Source organism: Lepeophtheirus salmonis, chromosome 2 (genome assembly GCF_016086655.4).
Source record: "Lepeophtheirus salmonis chromosome 2, UVic_Lsal_1.4, whole genome shotgun sequence".
Classification (NCBI taxonomy): Eukaryota; Metazoa; Arthropoda; class Copepoda; order Siphonostomatoida; family Caligidae; genus Lepeophtheirus; species Lepeophtheirus salmonis.
The window spans coordinates 19758536-19774563 of record NC_052132.2 but is presented as its reverse complement, the minus strand read 5'-3'; the positions used below and the strand labels follow the sequence as shown (position 1 = coordinate 19774563).

The following is a 16028-nucleotide window of genomic DNA, read 5'->3' as shown; positions in this document are numbered from 1 at the left end:
CCTGGCTCATCAAATCATATTGAAAAATTATCAAGCTGTAATTATTATTATAGCATTATTGAGGAAAAAACGTCTCAGTATTAAGTGAGGAGCACCGTGTGAGTGTGCGCATGAAAAACAGAGAGCAAGTAATCAAGGATTTGTTGGGGAGTTATCTTCTGTATTATTAAATGAATCTTGGGAACTACCGCAACTAAAAAAATAAAGAGGAATAAACAAGAAGAGGAAAACTGCAGTACTTGCTGCAAATAACCCTGCTATATGTTGCCGTACAGTATTTCAAATTTCTTCTGAACGAGTGAGTTTGGAACCTTGTAAATTAAATCAATTGATAGAAAAAAAATCAATATTTCAATGTATGTAAAATATAGCAAAAGAACAAAAATTGACTACATTTTTACAAAAAATTACTGTTAAACCTTACAAAAATCAGTTTTTATTTGATATCTCAAAGAAAAATTGAAAAAAAAAATGTTGATTTTTTTCACATTAATCGAAATTATACGTTGTACTTAGCTTTTTGAAATTCGAGTATCTCTCCCCAATATTATCTACTCCAATTTTCCCATTCAATTCGTCCAGTATAAGTACCAATCATTGTTATTACTCCATTACTTACATGAGGTGCTTATCTACCCCAAAGACGGAAATATTATTGCAATATCGTGTGTCTAGCAAATTTTTATTTCACGTTCTATATAAACTCATAATTTAATATACACTTTCTGTATTAAATTTTTTTTGGAAGGTTAATTCATTAAATTCTGGGTTATTAAAAAATTCTTGAATTCATTATCAAGGTTTCAAAGAATGTTTTTGTGGGTTTCTATTAGAGATGGACCAAAATTTCAGTCTATTCCGGTACCATCTCTATGATCCGAATTTTTATTTGAATATTATGTATGAAGAAATTACGTACCATACATGACAAAGTAAAATGATTTACATTTTTTAAAGTTTAACTTTTTATTAAACTATACTTGAGAAGAAAATACATAAATATATCAATCATAATTAAGATTATGATTAGTTGTAAATAAATTAAAACTATATAAAAAGTTATTTTATTTCCGTGCCCAGGAGTAAATTTATTTCCGGTTAGCTCCTATATATTACTCATACTACTGAGTAGACTTTCAGTTTCCATGAATGAACCTGATTTTTTTTTATACAGGTCTTTAATTATTATTGCACTTATTATACGTGAAAATAAAAATTAAAGACAAAATAATTTTATCCGAAGCCCTTAGTCTTAAAGTTAGGTTAGTCTATACTACGATGCTTGCTTCCTTTTATTGATTGACCATTTGAAATAATGAAATTATAATTTTTCTAACTTAATAATGTATATAAATAAGTAAGCATTATTAAGCATATTCTACATATACTTTAAAAAATGACGATTTATGCCGATTATGATGCATCAGTTTATCCCTAGTTTCTATTACAAGGTTGATCTTATCTAGCTGTATACTTAATATACATTTTAATAAATTGTAAATTTATTCGTCGAATGTCTTTAACCTCGTTCAAGACATGTTTTTGACTCAAAATTCCTTTTATAAAGTTTCAAATCAATTAAAAACAAGAAAAGAAAATATAAACGAAAACGAGTGAAATAGAACAACAAAGGAGTGAAATTTTGAATCTTCTCTCACGCGGCATGCCCCTCTAGGCCGAACAAACATACAATATCTCAGCTTCAGTGAGACATATCTTTAAAAAACATCCAGTCGGAACCATGATCTTGTGCATTGTAGACAACAAAACCGAAGTGTGTCCTCCCATTTTTATGAAGAGGAAGGAGCAGCTCAATTCAGATGCTTCCGTCAAACTTTTGGATAAGAAAGTGCTACTTTGGACCAGAGAAATGTTAGGGGACCACTTTGTTTTCACTCAAGGCAGATCTACGTGTCATCATGTCACCAAGACTCAGGCCTTCCTGAGGAACAACTTTCCTGACTTTTGGGATCTGGACATGTGACTGCCTTCCTCTCCAAACGTAAACCCCTTCGACTATTCTATCTAAGTGTGTTTGGAGGAGAGAGTGTGTGCTACTCTTCACAGGAGTGTTCAGACTCTAAATGTTTCCATCGAGAAGGAGTGGACCAAGCTCGAGTTTGACTACATAGTTAAGGTCTGCAAGGGATTTAGGCCTCGTATTGAGGGAATTATTAGAGCTGAGGGCTCACATATTGAATAATAGTTGTGTCGAACACTATTGTCAGATTATTTTGTTAAATAAATGTTCTCACAAAACCTCTTGTTTAAATTTTACTCTTGTAAAATTGAAAAAAATGAAATACCTACCACTAGATCAGCCCTGTATTTATCTATCCTAACGATGAAAAGGGAATTCTTCATGAACATTGTCTTCTTTGACAATTAATTTATTCATATATCTGTTACATTATAAAAAAATTAAAACTCTTTTTTCAAGCTTCTATTTTAAATTATGAATTCACAACTATAATATATGAAGGTAAATAATTATTTAATTTTTTCAATGATGCTGATATTAGGTATCATATGTAACAGTTAATAATATTTTACATCGATAAAATACCCATTTCAATACTGGGATGGCTAAACACACCACGAAAGTGCTTGTGCTAGGAATTCAAGGTAAGTAGCTGAGGCTTAATTAAATATGAACTTTAAAATATTTATTATTCTTATATGAAAATAAATAATGAATGTTTAATAACCTCTAAGCTGTTAGTTGCGGTACTTTTGATTCAAAACACGATATATTCCTCTATGAAATAACATGGAATTTTTTGAAAATAAAAAAGTTAATAATTTGGAAAAGTAAAGATTTATTGATGATGACGTAATTTGGAAAACAATAATTTATAATATAATTTATTTTGTTCAAATTGGATCCATCCAAAAGAGTTAGCAAGGAATCAGGGTGAATGTTAACATTTTGAGAACAATACATCCCTAGTTTTAAAACATTCAGTTGATAGGATAATTAATATATACTTAAAAAGTTAAAAAGTGAATTATTTTTGGGAAATATGATATAATCATTGTAAATCTTTCAAATTTATATGTATTACAATTTAAGAAAGTATCTACTTACATAATAGGTTTAAAGACCTTTTAAATATATTTAACTTAAAATATTTGATCAAACGTAATACTTTTTTTTTTAAATATAAAACTATTTCATTTATATTAAACGAAATGCTTTATGTACAAAAATCAACCTTAAAGGCATTGCAAAACTCTATCATTAAAGTAAAAAAATACTCTTTATATATTAATTTCGCTAGCATAAATATGCACTTTACATTAATAATGGTTATTTACATTTAGGAAAACTATAAAATCATCAAGACTGACTGAATAAGTATGAATATATTATCTGTAGTAATGAAAATCTTATGTATTTTGGGTATGTTAAAAAAAAAATCAACATGGTAACACTGACCATTTGAAGAATGTTTTGGAAAAGAGTAGTTTAGCTTTCATAACGTTTAATTAGATGAGTTACAATCAACTGTGACGAGGAAAGAGGAGGAGAAGGAAAAAGACAACGAAATTGGCAAGAATTACTCAAATGTCGATCCTCAATTTTTCTCTGAGTCCATCAAGGACATACAATTATAACTATGTAACAAATCCTCAAGGTTACTCTCCGTCTTTTATGATCACACACGAAGGTTTAATGAAGTTTGGAATATTATTGAATGTATTAGGAAAGGAAATTCACTACTCCAGAGTAAAATAATAATGAGAACAGCTACTGGAAAAGATTATTCTTCAGATTAACAATTCCTAAAACGTAAGAGCTAAAAATTACACACGATTTACATCACTAATTATATGTGTACAACTAATGTATAATATTGTGGTCAAGACGAAAGCTTAACAAAAAGTAGCGAAACACTTGTTTGCTTGAGTAGTAATATCTTTTTCCCCACGCAAGATGACGTCATATCTTTCTCATAGTTGCTTGTACCCTATCTAATAATACGTCATCACAGTTAAGTTACTATCCTCCCTAAAATTCTTCAAATTGTCATTTTTTTTACAAACCCTCAGTGCTTAAGATTTACATTTCTTCTAATAGAACATCGTCTATATCATCTGTCTACAAGATGTGTCATTTCCTACTACCTTGAGAATCCATGGTTTTTTATGTTTTTTTTTGTTAGCATATATACAGGAAACTTAAACAAATGCACATACATTCAATTATTTTTATTCTTTTTCGATATTATTGCAACGATCAAAAGGGGAATTCAATGTCCCATAAAACAGAGTGGAATTAATAACCGATAAAATAAACCATGTAAGCCTATATATTAGCCTACAAAATTAAGAAAAGGAAACTTTTTTCTTCCTATTAAAATGGCTACAACAATTAATTTTGTTACTATTCCTATACTGCACATAACAAACCAATCGATTTTTCGGATTATTGGTCAAGGCTAATCAATCGAAACCAAGGCTAGACATACCTTAAAAAAATCTTGATACATAAATCAACCTCTAAAATTAAATATTTGGTCTTTTTCATGTCTCTTAGTAAATACATTTTCAACAAGTGAGAAACAATCTACCCACCCCAAGCCAAGCATAACTTAATTGAGTACTGAATTAATACTAGACCTAATGATATCCTTGATTGTTGATACATGGCTTTTAATGTAACATAAATTACTACATTTTTAAGGATGATTACCTTAATTTGTGAATCAAAACGATGTTCTATGATAAATGAAAAGTATCCTTTGGATTCGTACTATACTACATATATGAACAAATTATCTTGTTTTTGACCTGAATTTTTTTGCTCTTTTTTTGCTGGAGCGTATGTAAATCATTATCTGTAAATTGTCGTTATTGCATGGTACAGGGTGGTTCATTAAAATATGAAAACTTATTAATTACGAAAAAAGAAAAAAGCTGATCTCTGTAGCTTACATACAAGTCGAGAAAATAAAATTGGAATGTGATCAACGAATTTCTATTCGCACATAACAAGCAGTTGGGCGTATCCAGTACCTCCGTCTACGCCATCAGCAAGTCTGAAACCTTGGACAGGAAGAAAACTCTGTCAAAAAGCCCAAACTCGACCTAGAGTAGTCAAAGAAAACAGCCCAGATCAATCCCCTCAAGGCCATGAAAGAGATCTCGGGATTTCAGACCAGACTTTCCGGAGAGCTATCAAAAATGTGGGTCGAAAGAGCCTTGTGAGCGTGGACCCCTTTGACACCAGAAAAAAAAATCCCATCTCCTCCGTTACAACTATATCTTTTCAGTTTTTGGAACTTTTTAATGGCACTTTTAGCCTCCTACATCACTTTAGTCTAACACCTTCAACTGCACCTTTTGTGTGTGCATGTCAAGCAAAAGGCCTGCAGTGTCTGTCATCCAAACAGCAAGGGCCTCAAAGCTACTGTCAGCCAACAGTGGGAGTCCATGACAGAGGACTATATCCACAGCGGTTGCCAGGTCTTCCCCCGCTGCCTGGAAGCCATCATTGCCGCTAAGGCGCATTAATGATTTAGAGAGCTCCAACACACATCTATTTATCGTATTGATTGTGTTGAAATTCTATTGTTAATTAATAAATTATATCGTGTTCAAATTTAAAATTCAAAGTGTTCATATTTTATTGGACCACTCGGTAGTTGTATCATCTTTTTGGAGGTTCCTTATTCTTCTATGATATCCTATCAAAATTTTGTAAACGTCTTCAATTAAGAAATACAAATCAAGTGTACTTTTTCAAATATCTAAAAAGAATTAGGGATATGTGTGAACACAATATATTATATTATAAATGAAAATTGATATTCATACAAAATTTAACAGGATTATATTACAAATTTAATATACATTAGAAATTAACTATAAACAAATTGGTATTTTTTTAATGAACGCTTTGAATGAAGGAATGGTAAATATTAAACTGAATAAAAAGTTAATTAAAAAAATACATACAAAATTAATTTCAAGAAGTTGTCATACAAATTGGCTGAATATAAAAAATAGATTCCATTAACGTTCACTCATTCTATTCTAAATATTAAATCAACACTTATTCATTCAAGCCAATCGAAGTATAATGTTCATAACGTGTTGCTGCAATGGACAATTTATTTGTAAAAGCTTTGCATATTATAACTCTTAAATATCCAGAATTCCCTAATCATAATGAAATGGGCATTGAAAAAGCTTAGAAAAATGGAGGCATTTAGAGGCAATTGCCCTCCCATTTTTAGGGGAACCGTACAATACTGGGGCAATCAATTTTTTTTTTAAATTTTAATGTCTGAAATAATATGAAATATATTTAAATTACAACTAAAGTAAAAATCACCAAGTAAATATTTTTTATAGAAAATAAATGTATTTTATATCCTAATCAAACGATTGTATAAAAAAACTTTCAAAAGTAAAACAAAAAACAATATATATCCTTATTCCAAATTGGTATTGAATAAATTAGTATAATTAATTTAAAGCAAAAATGAAGTTATTTTCATAAAAACTTTGTAGAAAAAGGACAACGTTTAGTTTTTAACTAAAATTCTCAACATCTAAGAAATTGAATGAAGAATTCCAAAGTTTTAATAATTAATACAATCTCATAATTTGTTTATTAGTGCCTTGTTTCTTTCCATCGATCTCCATCTTCAAACATCAATAATTACATTAAGGATATTATCTTAATACCAATTTGTGATATCATGTCACAAATTGTTAAGTTTTAAGTTTTTTGAAAATTTATTGTCTTTATATCCTAGTATGAGTTTATTTGAAATACATTTTTTTGTTAAAAAAAAAAGTTGTCCCATATTTTTTTTTTCAAATCTCCTTTGCGACTATGAGTCTATGACAAGAAACGTTTCTTGCTCGTAGGAGGGAAAATGTCAAGAATTCCTACAAGGTATTTATTTCCCTTATAGTATAGAGTAGAGGCGTCAGTTATATGGAAAAAAAGGGAAAGGTGCCAGCCATATTTTTCCTACTTTACATGAAATTTTTGTTTGAAATTTTTGTTGCTCTGCGAGGATATATCGACATTTATGCCAATTAAATGAATGGAATAAGGAGTGGATCTATCATTAATTCTTCTGATGTTTATCATTATTGATTAAAATTAATTATTTGTTAATAAATATTGAAATATGAGTGATTTTAATTATTCAAAAATATTTATAACCTAATAAAAGATTTCAAATGATCCTTTAAACTCTTTTGTGTACAAGACGTCGAGTTATTGTCTGGAGAAGGTTCTTCTTCCTTTTTGAATAAAGAAACCGACTCACCGCCATCTGTAATGTCTTCCTTTCTTCTCAATGTTGATGACAAATTTTTTGTTTTATTTGATGCTGCAGTTCCAAGATTTTTTATTGCAGTTCCTGTGACAGATTTTACATTCTTTGCGTAGCCAGAGACATCTATAAAAGTGGTTTGTAATATTATGATAGTAAGACAATAAACAATATGAAAAATATGAAACGGACTAAACGTTTCTTTGGTGCAAAGGTCTAAAATATTCCTCATTTTAGTGCAGGAAGGGACGTACAGAAAAGACATGCATCAACGACAAACACAAATGTATGTAGGCCCTGACTAAACAAATTTCCTAAGTGTGATCTTAAATGGATCAAGATTATTTTATATCAATCAGTTAATGGTGCATTATTTAAATCTTTACCACGAGCAGCCCCAGTTGCACTGCTTCCCAGTCCTTTGACTAAACGTTTTGATCCAGAGGATAGAAGAGCTTGAACAGACTCAGAAAATTTACTATTATTAGTCTTATCCAGTAATTGAACTTGGGCGGCAAATGAAACTGAAGATTCACTATCATTTAATTTATAGTTTGCTATTTTGAAATTTTTTCGACTAAACGTGGCCACGCTTGATATGGAAAATGATCCGTTCGATACACTAACTTCTCTTCGATCATCGAATATTGTAAACTTGACAACTGAAGTTTCATTGAAATGATCTATAACGAATACAAAACCTTCATGAAATTCGGGATTTTTTTCTCCATGGAAGATATTTTGAGTTTCTCTAGAAAATTCGCCTGCTTTGATGCTTACTCGAATAATAGGCCGGGAAGAGTAACGTGGCCCCACTGATGCCGAATCCAAGAAGATACACAACAATGCTGAGTGATTAAGTATTTCATTGTCTGGAAGAGGCTCTAACCTGACTTGTGACCATGAAAGTTTTAAATGTATAGATCCACTTGGAACATTATTTAACGGAATCCATTCATCAATTTTCCCATTTTTAACTATAGATTGGATATTCACTTTAGTAGATCCACTGAAGTCGTCAGACGAGCCCATATCACTATCAAAAACTGTTACATTTAGATCTTGGGACTCAGGTACTTCAATGGGGAAATAAAGTGTTTCATTCCAAATTGGATTACTCCCGGACTTAACAGTTGTTTGAAGTTCAAATGATCCATGGCGAATTATGACATACGGATCTATGGAAGAGAGTAAATCCAGATTACTCGGAAGATTTTTAGCCTCAATAACATCCACTGTTACAATGCCAACAGGCTGAGGCATCTTTAATTCAACTGGAGATATTTTATCAGATAACAATATACTGATCTTGTTTGGAAGTACGGCGTATCTTTCGATATAGTCATTTAAGGATTGCTTAATGACTGTGTTTAAACCAGGAAGATCTAGAATACTAGCAGCTCCTCCTAGATCAAAGTCAATTTCCGGTGACCTAAAATAAAATAATTTGTAACCAAACTAGAATATACACTAATGCATATATATTACGTCAGAAAAAATATTTGAATCCCGGCTATGAAAGGGATATCCTCAATGATAGGCTTAAGAACAATCCGTAATCTTCCTTGTATCTGAACATCAGCCACAGATGAGGATATTTTGAGAACAGATATTGAAACATCAATGTCCCCATTATACTCAAAGTCCACATCGATTATAATTTCCGAAGAACCTGGCTCTCCATGCACTTTAACTCCACAAATCCTTGGAGGTATTTTACCAAAATCTATTTGCTGAAATTTAAAATCCCATAGCTTATACTGCTCCAAAGCTTCTCTTGCCAGAGGCTCTACAGAATGGCGGAGAAAGTAGTCCATAAAGTAGGAAACATGTGGCCAAATGACGGAAATGACAGTGTTGATCCATTCAACACGATTAATATCCGAGAATTGTACCCATGATGGAAGCTCAGAGAAACGGCATTGAAGAGCTTTTTCCTCTCCGCGAGTTGCAATGTCATATGCAAAAAATGTCTGAAAATAAATTAAATACAACCTCATATTATTATATTATCTTCTGTGTACCTCAAATAAAAATTTCAACAATAAATTATAATTTCATATATCAAAATAAAAGAAAATTAGATTATTGATTTATAGGGTATGAATTTTTGACTTGATCTATAACATCTCTTGATTTTATATGCATTAAGCATCAAATGATTCTACAAAGTGTACTTAAAGGAGGTGTGTGCAACCTTTTTGCCAAAGGACCATTAGCAGGGCTGATTTTATCGTGTAGGAGGACGGAGGCAAAGACAAAATCGTGGCTCTTTCAGGGCAGTAGGAAGGCTTCTGTCCTATGTGCAGCCCTTACTTTTTTACGTTAAAAGCCAGGATTTAGGGTTAAGTGGCTTAAATGGCCACCTTAAAACCGGCAATACCCATTAGTGACGACACTATTGGTATAGACAAAGGTTAAAATAAAAAGCTTTTGAGGGTCTCAGGTTGCAAACAAAAAACAAAGGTAAAACTAAGTGTCAAAACGATAGCCACATAATTAATTTTTGAAAAATTTTATTGACTACATGAAAAGTTTTTGGTCCACTTGGGGAACTGAGACTTTCAAGAAATACTCTATATCTTACTACATAATCTCAATGGATTCATAAGGTGACAAAAATTGATCACGTGGTTTTCTTTTTGTAAAAGAATGAATGGAGAAAATGTAATCGGGTTCAAGCATGTTTGTATATCAACGAAAAATATTAAAGCCGATATCTTGTTGTGAAGTAGAGATCCCAAATAATTGCATACTTTTCATATTTATTATATTTTGATTAAAAAAAAAATTTTTAGAGAACTTCATATGTCACAATTTTGATATAAAAATATAAGCAATTTTTTTTCTTTTTTTTTTTTTTTTTGGGGTTAGTTTTTGGAATTTTTAAAAAAAAAAATCCAAAATTCAATTTTGTTGATTTTTTTCAAAAATTCATAGCTATTCACCAAAAATTGTTTTTTTTTTAAAATCTACAGCTCTTTACAAAAAAAATTTCTAAAATCCACATTTGTTCACAAAAAATTTCAAAAATTCACACCTATTTTTCCAAAAATTAAATTTTTAGGGAAAAAATTTAGAAATCCGGAGCTGTTGACAAAATATTAAATTTTTGGAAAACATTTTTACACCCATTTTGGGTGATTTTTTTTTGGCTTACCAAAAAAAAATCTAGTAAAAAGCAAAAAATCTAAATTTGGGGGAAGGGGAAGCAGCCCTTCCACCCCACCCCCTGCGGACCCCTTTTGCTCTTTCCACACCTCTCTTCTGTCTTTTTTCCTCTACCTTAATTCTTTGTTTCTATTCCCCTCTATTCAGTCCTGCAACACGGAGGACACCCTCTGCTTATAATTATTTTGTAAAACTAATGATTTATTGTGTCTTCTGCCTATTTTGTATACCATATTGGTTGTTAATATCGAAAACTTCATAATTATCAAAATAATAATAAGGTACTCAAATTATGCATAGAGGATGTAGTTGACAAGTTCACAATAGATTTTTATACTCTTTGATTAATGTAGAACTAACTTGAAGTAGAAATGCAAACAATATAGTAATTTCGATATCTTGTTGTGAAGTAGAGATCCCAAATAATTGTATACTTTTTATATTTATTATCTTTTCTTAAAAAAAAAAGTTTTAGAGAACTTCATTTGTTGTTAAATTATAAACTTTTTTAAAGTGTTTTTTTATGTATCGGCTCGAGTCGAAAGATAAAGAAAAGGAAAAAAAAAACACAAAGTAAATAATTATGAAGTATTTTCTAAAATATTGGAATTTATAAATAATTATTTGTCTATAAAATAAACATGGCAACTCATAAATTTTTTCAGGTTGTATGAAGGCAAATGAGAGCTAAATTGATCTCCTGCGATATTATATTGTATTAATCCTTTTATGCATCGGTACGTAGTAGTTAGTAATGAAAATCGGTTATATTTTTAGCTCGCCAGTTTTTTGGGAATTTTATTTTCCTAATCAGTTGTCTTTATTATTTAACTCTTGAAGAGTGAACGTTTCTATTACATTCAGTTATATTCAAAATCTGATTCACATTTGCGTGGCTCATAAAAGGAGGTAGTAACCATGAGGATTTGTTGTGAGGTTATAATTGTAAGTCCTTGTATGACTCATGAGTAGAATTAAGGATCGATATCGGAGTAATTCCAACCTATGTATTTGTTTACTTCCTTTTCCCCCCTCGTCACAGCTGCTTGTAGCTTATCTAATGAAACGTCATGAGAGCTAAGCTGCTAATGAGTTGATATTTTTTTAGTAATTTTGAGATTGTGGAATTCATTAGAAAAATGTAGTATATATCTAGTATATCTCCTCAAATATGTATTAGAAGGACTTCCTAAGAAAATACAATTGATTAGAACAACACTGGTATTAAATATTATGAGCCCCTTTGCAAGACGAGTAGAGATAACCAGGAGTTTTATTTTGAATCTTATTTTTTGGGAAAATACAATCAATGTCTTTTTTAGAGATTTCAATCTAAATTCAATTGAAACATTTCAGTTTAAGTTTAATTTAAATATTTCAAGTGATCTTTTTTTTAGAAAAATAAATTTCTCATTTATTTCAACACCCATTTTTTTAAAGGAAATAATTGTTTTCAAGAAGTAAAATGCGGAGCCCAGTGCAGCTGCAGTGCCCTAAGTCCGGCGCTGGCTACAAAACTCAAAACATTTTATGAGGTTTAGAGATAAAAATCAACTTTTGAAAGTCAATTTATAAGTTAATGAATCCAACATTTCAAAAAAGATCAATGATGAATGAATGATTTCTATTCGCCCGTCATTTTGTTTTCTTACCTTAAGCTTTTTCTTGTGCTTTTTATGTAAATAAATGGTGAAAATAGTTAAAGCAAGTATGATCCAAAGAATGCTCCATTCAAAAAATCCAATAAAATAACTGAGTACACACGATAATCCAAACTTAATTAAATGTGTATACTTTCCAATGGAATCGATATGACAATTTGAGTCAAAAGCCAAGTTTGATTCTTGATTTTTCTCTTTATCTTGTCCATGAAGACTAACAGGAACCTCTTCTGCCTTTTCACTCTCATGATCCTTGCGAAAAAAACATCAGATTAATGATGCTACTACGATGGAATTCTTTATGAAACAAGTGTTTAGAACATTATAAAACAAATGTTTCTTTCCTGAAGATCTATGATTCATTCTATACATGTTTGTATACATATAAAAATGACTTCCATAATTAATCTTACCTCTGATGTCGAATGATCTGTTTCCTTAAGGAATTCTTCTAAGCTGTAATTCTGTAAATAAGTAGGTATATAAGAATAATTCATAAAGTTTTGAATTTCAAAGAAATGCAGATTTTGTAAAAACCTTCAACACAATTCCACTAAAAAAGATACCCTATCAATTTATTATTCTTTTATTATGACTATGATTTTTTGCTCTTTAAGTTCCATTTGCAGTGGACCCAAAGGATTAATATAATTCGTGAAATACTACATTAAAAAAAACAAAAAAACACACATTATAGTTTGCTTTTACGTTGCATATATCGAAAAAATCAATAAATTATCCTTATGTAATGTTCCTCATTAAAAGTAGGAGTGATTAATTGAGCCTCTGTAATTACTTGTCACAATGAACTCATTAAAATAACTATCAGTTGGGAGGATTTTATATGTCCAATGCATAGCAGGATATATATTATGTGGGATATATTTGATTGATTTCTTTTAGTCATCATTAGCAATTGTTTACTTTATATATGATTTATTAAACATACAATATTAATATGAATAGGAAATTAGTATAATCTAATTTTGTGAGTTTTGATTTGCAATATTTTTTTAAATATATTATTTATTGGATGATTTTCAATTTATTCCGATAAAAAAATAATTTGATTAAATCAATATATATTAAGCTCTATCTAATTTATAACTGAATAAGCTTAATTTAACTTTTCGGTACAATTTAATGACCTAAAAGACCACATATCAAACAATAGGAGGAACAAAAGTTGCATAAAATCTCTCCAGTTTTTTTTTTCATATAAATTAATCGATTTATTTTTCAATATAAAATATTTTGGCCTATAGTTATGAGGATGTAGAAATGAGAATTGATTAGAGGTAAAATAATTAACCAATATTTCGTTTTTAACTTATAAAAAAATTGTTTCATTATTAGAACATATATATAAAAGTAAAAAAAAAAAAAAATGCATATAAAAATAGGCAAATTTTGTTTAACTTTGTGACTAAGAGTGCAGCCACTTGCCCATTTTCAGACTGATCGGTTCGTCAGTTTGCTAGTTTACTCCAAACAACTAAACTATGATACATAAATACACGGGTTTTATGAGTATTTCCAATAAAAGGATAAATTATAATGTTCAAATTCAATAGAATAGGACTCTACCTTTGATATTTGTGATCCAATAGTTCCATTAACACGGCTTGTATTGTCTTTCTCTTCATGAGAGTCCTTATGCATTTTGATTCTCTATAGATTTGAACACCTATGTTTCAATATAGTTGTATATAGATACAAAAAAATTAATTGCCTCTATGAATATTTAAGACAAGGAAGAAAAACACATAATCCCAGGATTCATATTATATTACTCAAAAACGAACAGTGCTTCAAACTTTGTGTCGGGAATATTATATTGTTTGGAGTTTCACACTTGTTCTATTATTTGCGTACTTCTTCCTGCATTATACTATTCGAACACTCGTTTATCCTACCAGCATTCATAACTATGCCTTATTAGTTATTTTCATCTCACTAAACATAAGTAAATAGGTAATAATATACCTATGTCTATTTATCGATTTTTATTCTGTCAATGAATGTCCCGCATATACTTTAGAATTAGTTTACTCTGAAAAGTCAATATTACCAATAAGTAAACTCTATACTATAGAAAAATCAATCTTTTGTGGATTAATTTATTATTGCCTGAGATATATTGAATTTTGTTATAAATTACTTTGGATTTTTTCAATATTGAATCTAAAAAATAATTTCGGAACATAATGAGTCAACACAACCTCTTACCAAAAAAGAAGTCCTATTTTATCTTGTAATCATTGGTGTATAACAGTTGTTCTCTTACTATTCTGAGTTCAACCCTTAAAACAGGGAACACTGAAATGAATATACAAATGGATTTGTCATATTAATAAAGTAAATGCACTAAATTGAAACTTTAACAGCTCATACAAATATATACAAATGACATGGAAGGAAAAAAGGAGCTAACTCACAATTCAATCTGATTCTATCTTATTTTTTTAAATTTTTGCAAGAAATTTTCATTTTTTTATTTACATGAAGATGGCTGTTTGCTTCAGACACCATTTTTTTTATGCAATTTGATTTAGCGCTGCTGAGAAGATGATTATTACTTCATGAAGATTTTTCAAACCATGTTGTAGTTTGATTTGAAGTAAACAAACATATTACAAAAACACTTCTTGTAGTAGCCACATATAAAATAATATTTCGTTTTTGTTTATTTGAAAAAATATGTTGTAACAAGTCATAGAGATGTCCCTTAAGAAGATATATTACATCACTGGGCTTTTTTAGACCATTTCTATTAATTTAATTAACAAAGGAGTTTAATTATTGATATTTTCCCAATTCATCCATTGAGAAATTAATATCTCCATCCGAAGATAAGAACTTGGTGCAGCACTCCGGATTTAAGGGCTTTAAAATAGAATGGCTAACATAGCCACATACAAAATAAATGAGCGGCTCTAGCCCTTTAAGTGAATCTTATTCTATTGCAGAATTTGATGATATAAGGCTGATAAATGTAGAAACAACTTTTTCACTTGTATAATTAGTACTTTTCATTTTTTCGAAAATCAAAAACCGGTAATGTTTTTTTTACTGTTTTTTTACGTAGATTTCCAAAATTGCATTTTGGAAAAGATAGGGTACCCTTATGCTACATCAATTTCACTTTGAAAATTAGAGAAAATGCAGATGTACTGGTTTTCTTTATGTAATTTATAGATATTAATATTAAAGGAATGTATATTTATTGTCCTTGATGTGAAAAGTTCAAATATGAAGAAATTTTAATCATAACTTAACATTAAGTTTACGAATCAATGATGCTATACTTGGTGTAGATATAAAAGTCATAATTGAGACCAATCGCTAGTTTAAGATAACTTTTATATATTTTTTAAATCCATAGACAAATCTATTTCAACATAATTTATATAGAATTTATATTATTTAAACCACATAATAATAGAGTTATGAATTAGTTTAATAAAACGTTAAGCTTAACCGGTTTAAGCTTCTTTTCTCTTAAAGCCTATATTTCTTTGTTTGTTTTGTTTCCTGTTGATTGGGTTTGTCTTAATAATATCCCCATATTTAATTTAAATCATTTAACGGTGAAGGAAATGGTAAAAGTAAAAACAAGGACTCAATCGATATGTCATTTAATCCATCTTGTTGGAACTGGAAAGGAGCTCTTGGTGTCAGATCTCCCTACTCTTGTAAGTCTTGATGATGTACTGCTTCTTCCAATATATCAATGGCATATTTTATGCTTACAGCTAGTTTGGGTGCATTCTGTTTATTTTTTAAATATGCTAAAATGTTATTGGTATCAGAATAACGACCCTCATTTAGTGTGTTTGAATTTTAATAAAATTATATCAACTTTTCTGACAGTTTTTCTTTCAGACTCATTGATGAA

The 16028-nt window shown here is 29.9% G+C and overlaps 1 protein-coding gene across 1 annotated transcript; it reads right to left on the bottom strand.

Moving 5' to 3' along the window:
* Window positions 1–5763: 5763 nt before the first annotated feature.
* LOC121132380 (extended synaptotagmin-3) lies at window positions 5764–13970 on the bottom strand. Its single transcript, XM_040727773.2, has 6 exons — window positions 13718–13970; window positions 12544–12594; window positions 12122–12382; window positions 8787–9271; window positions 7685–8730; window positions 5764–7424 (listed from the first exon to the last, which is right to left on the bottom strand). The coding sequence occupies exons 1-6, from the start codon at window positions 13790–13792 to the stop codon at window positions 7180–7182; spliced, it is 2163 nt and encodes a 720-aa protein (XP_040583707.1). The 5' UTR covers window positions 13793–13970; the 3' UTR covers window positions 5764–7179.
* Window positions 13971–16028: the final 2058 nt, after the last annotated feature.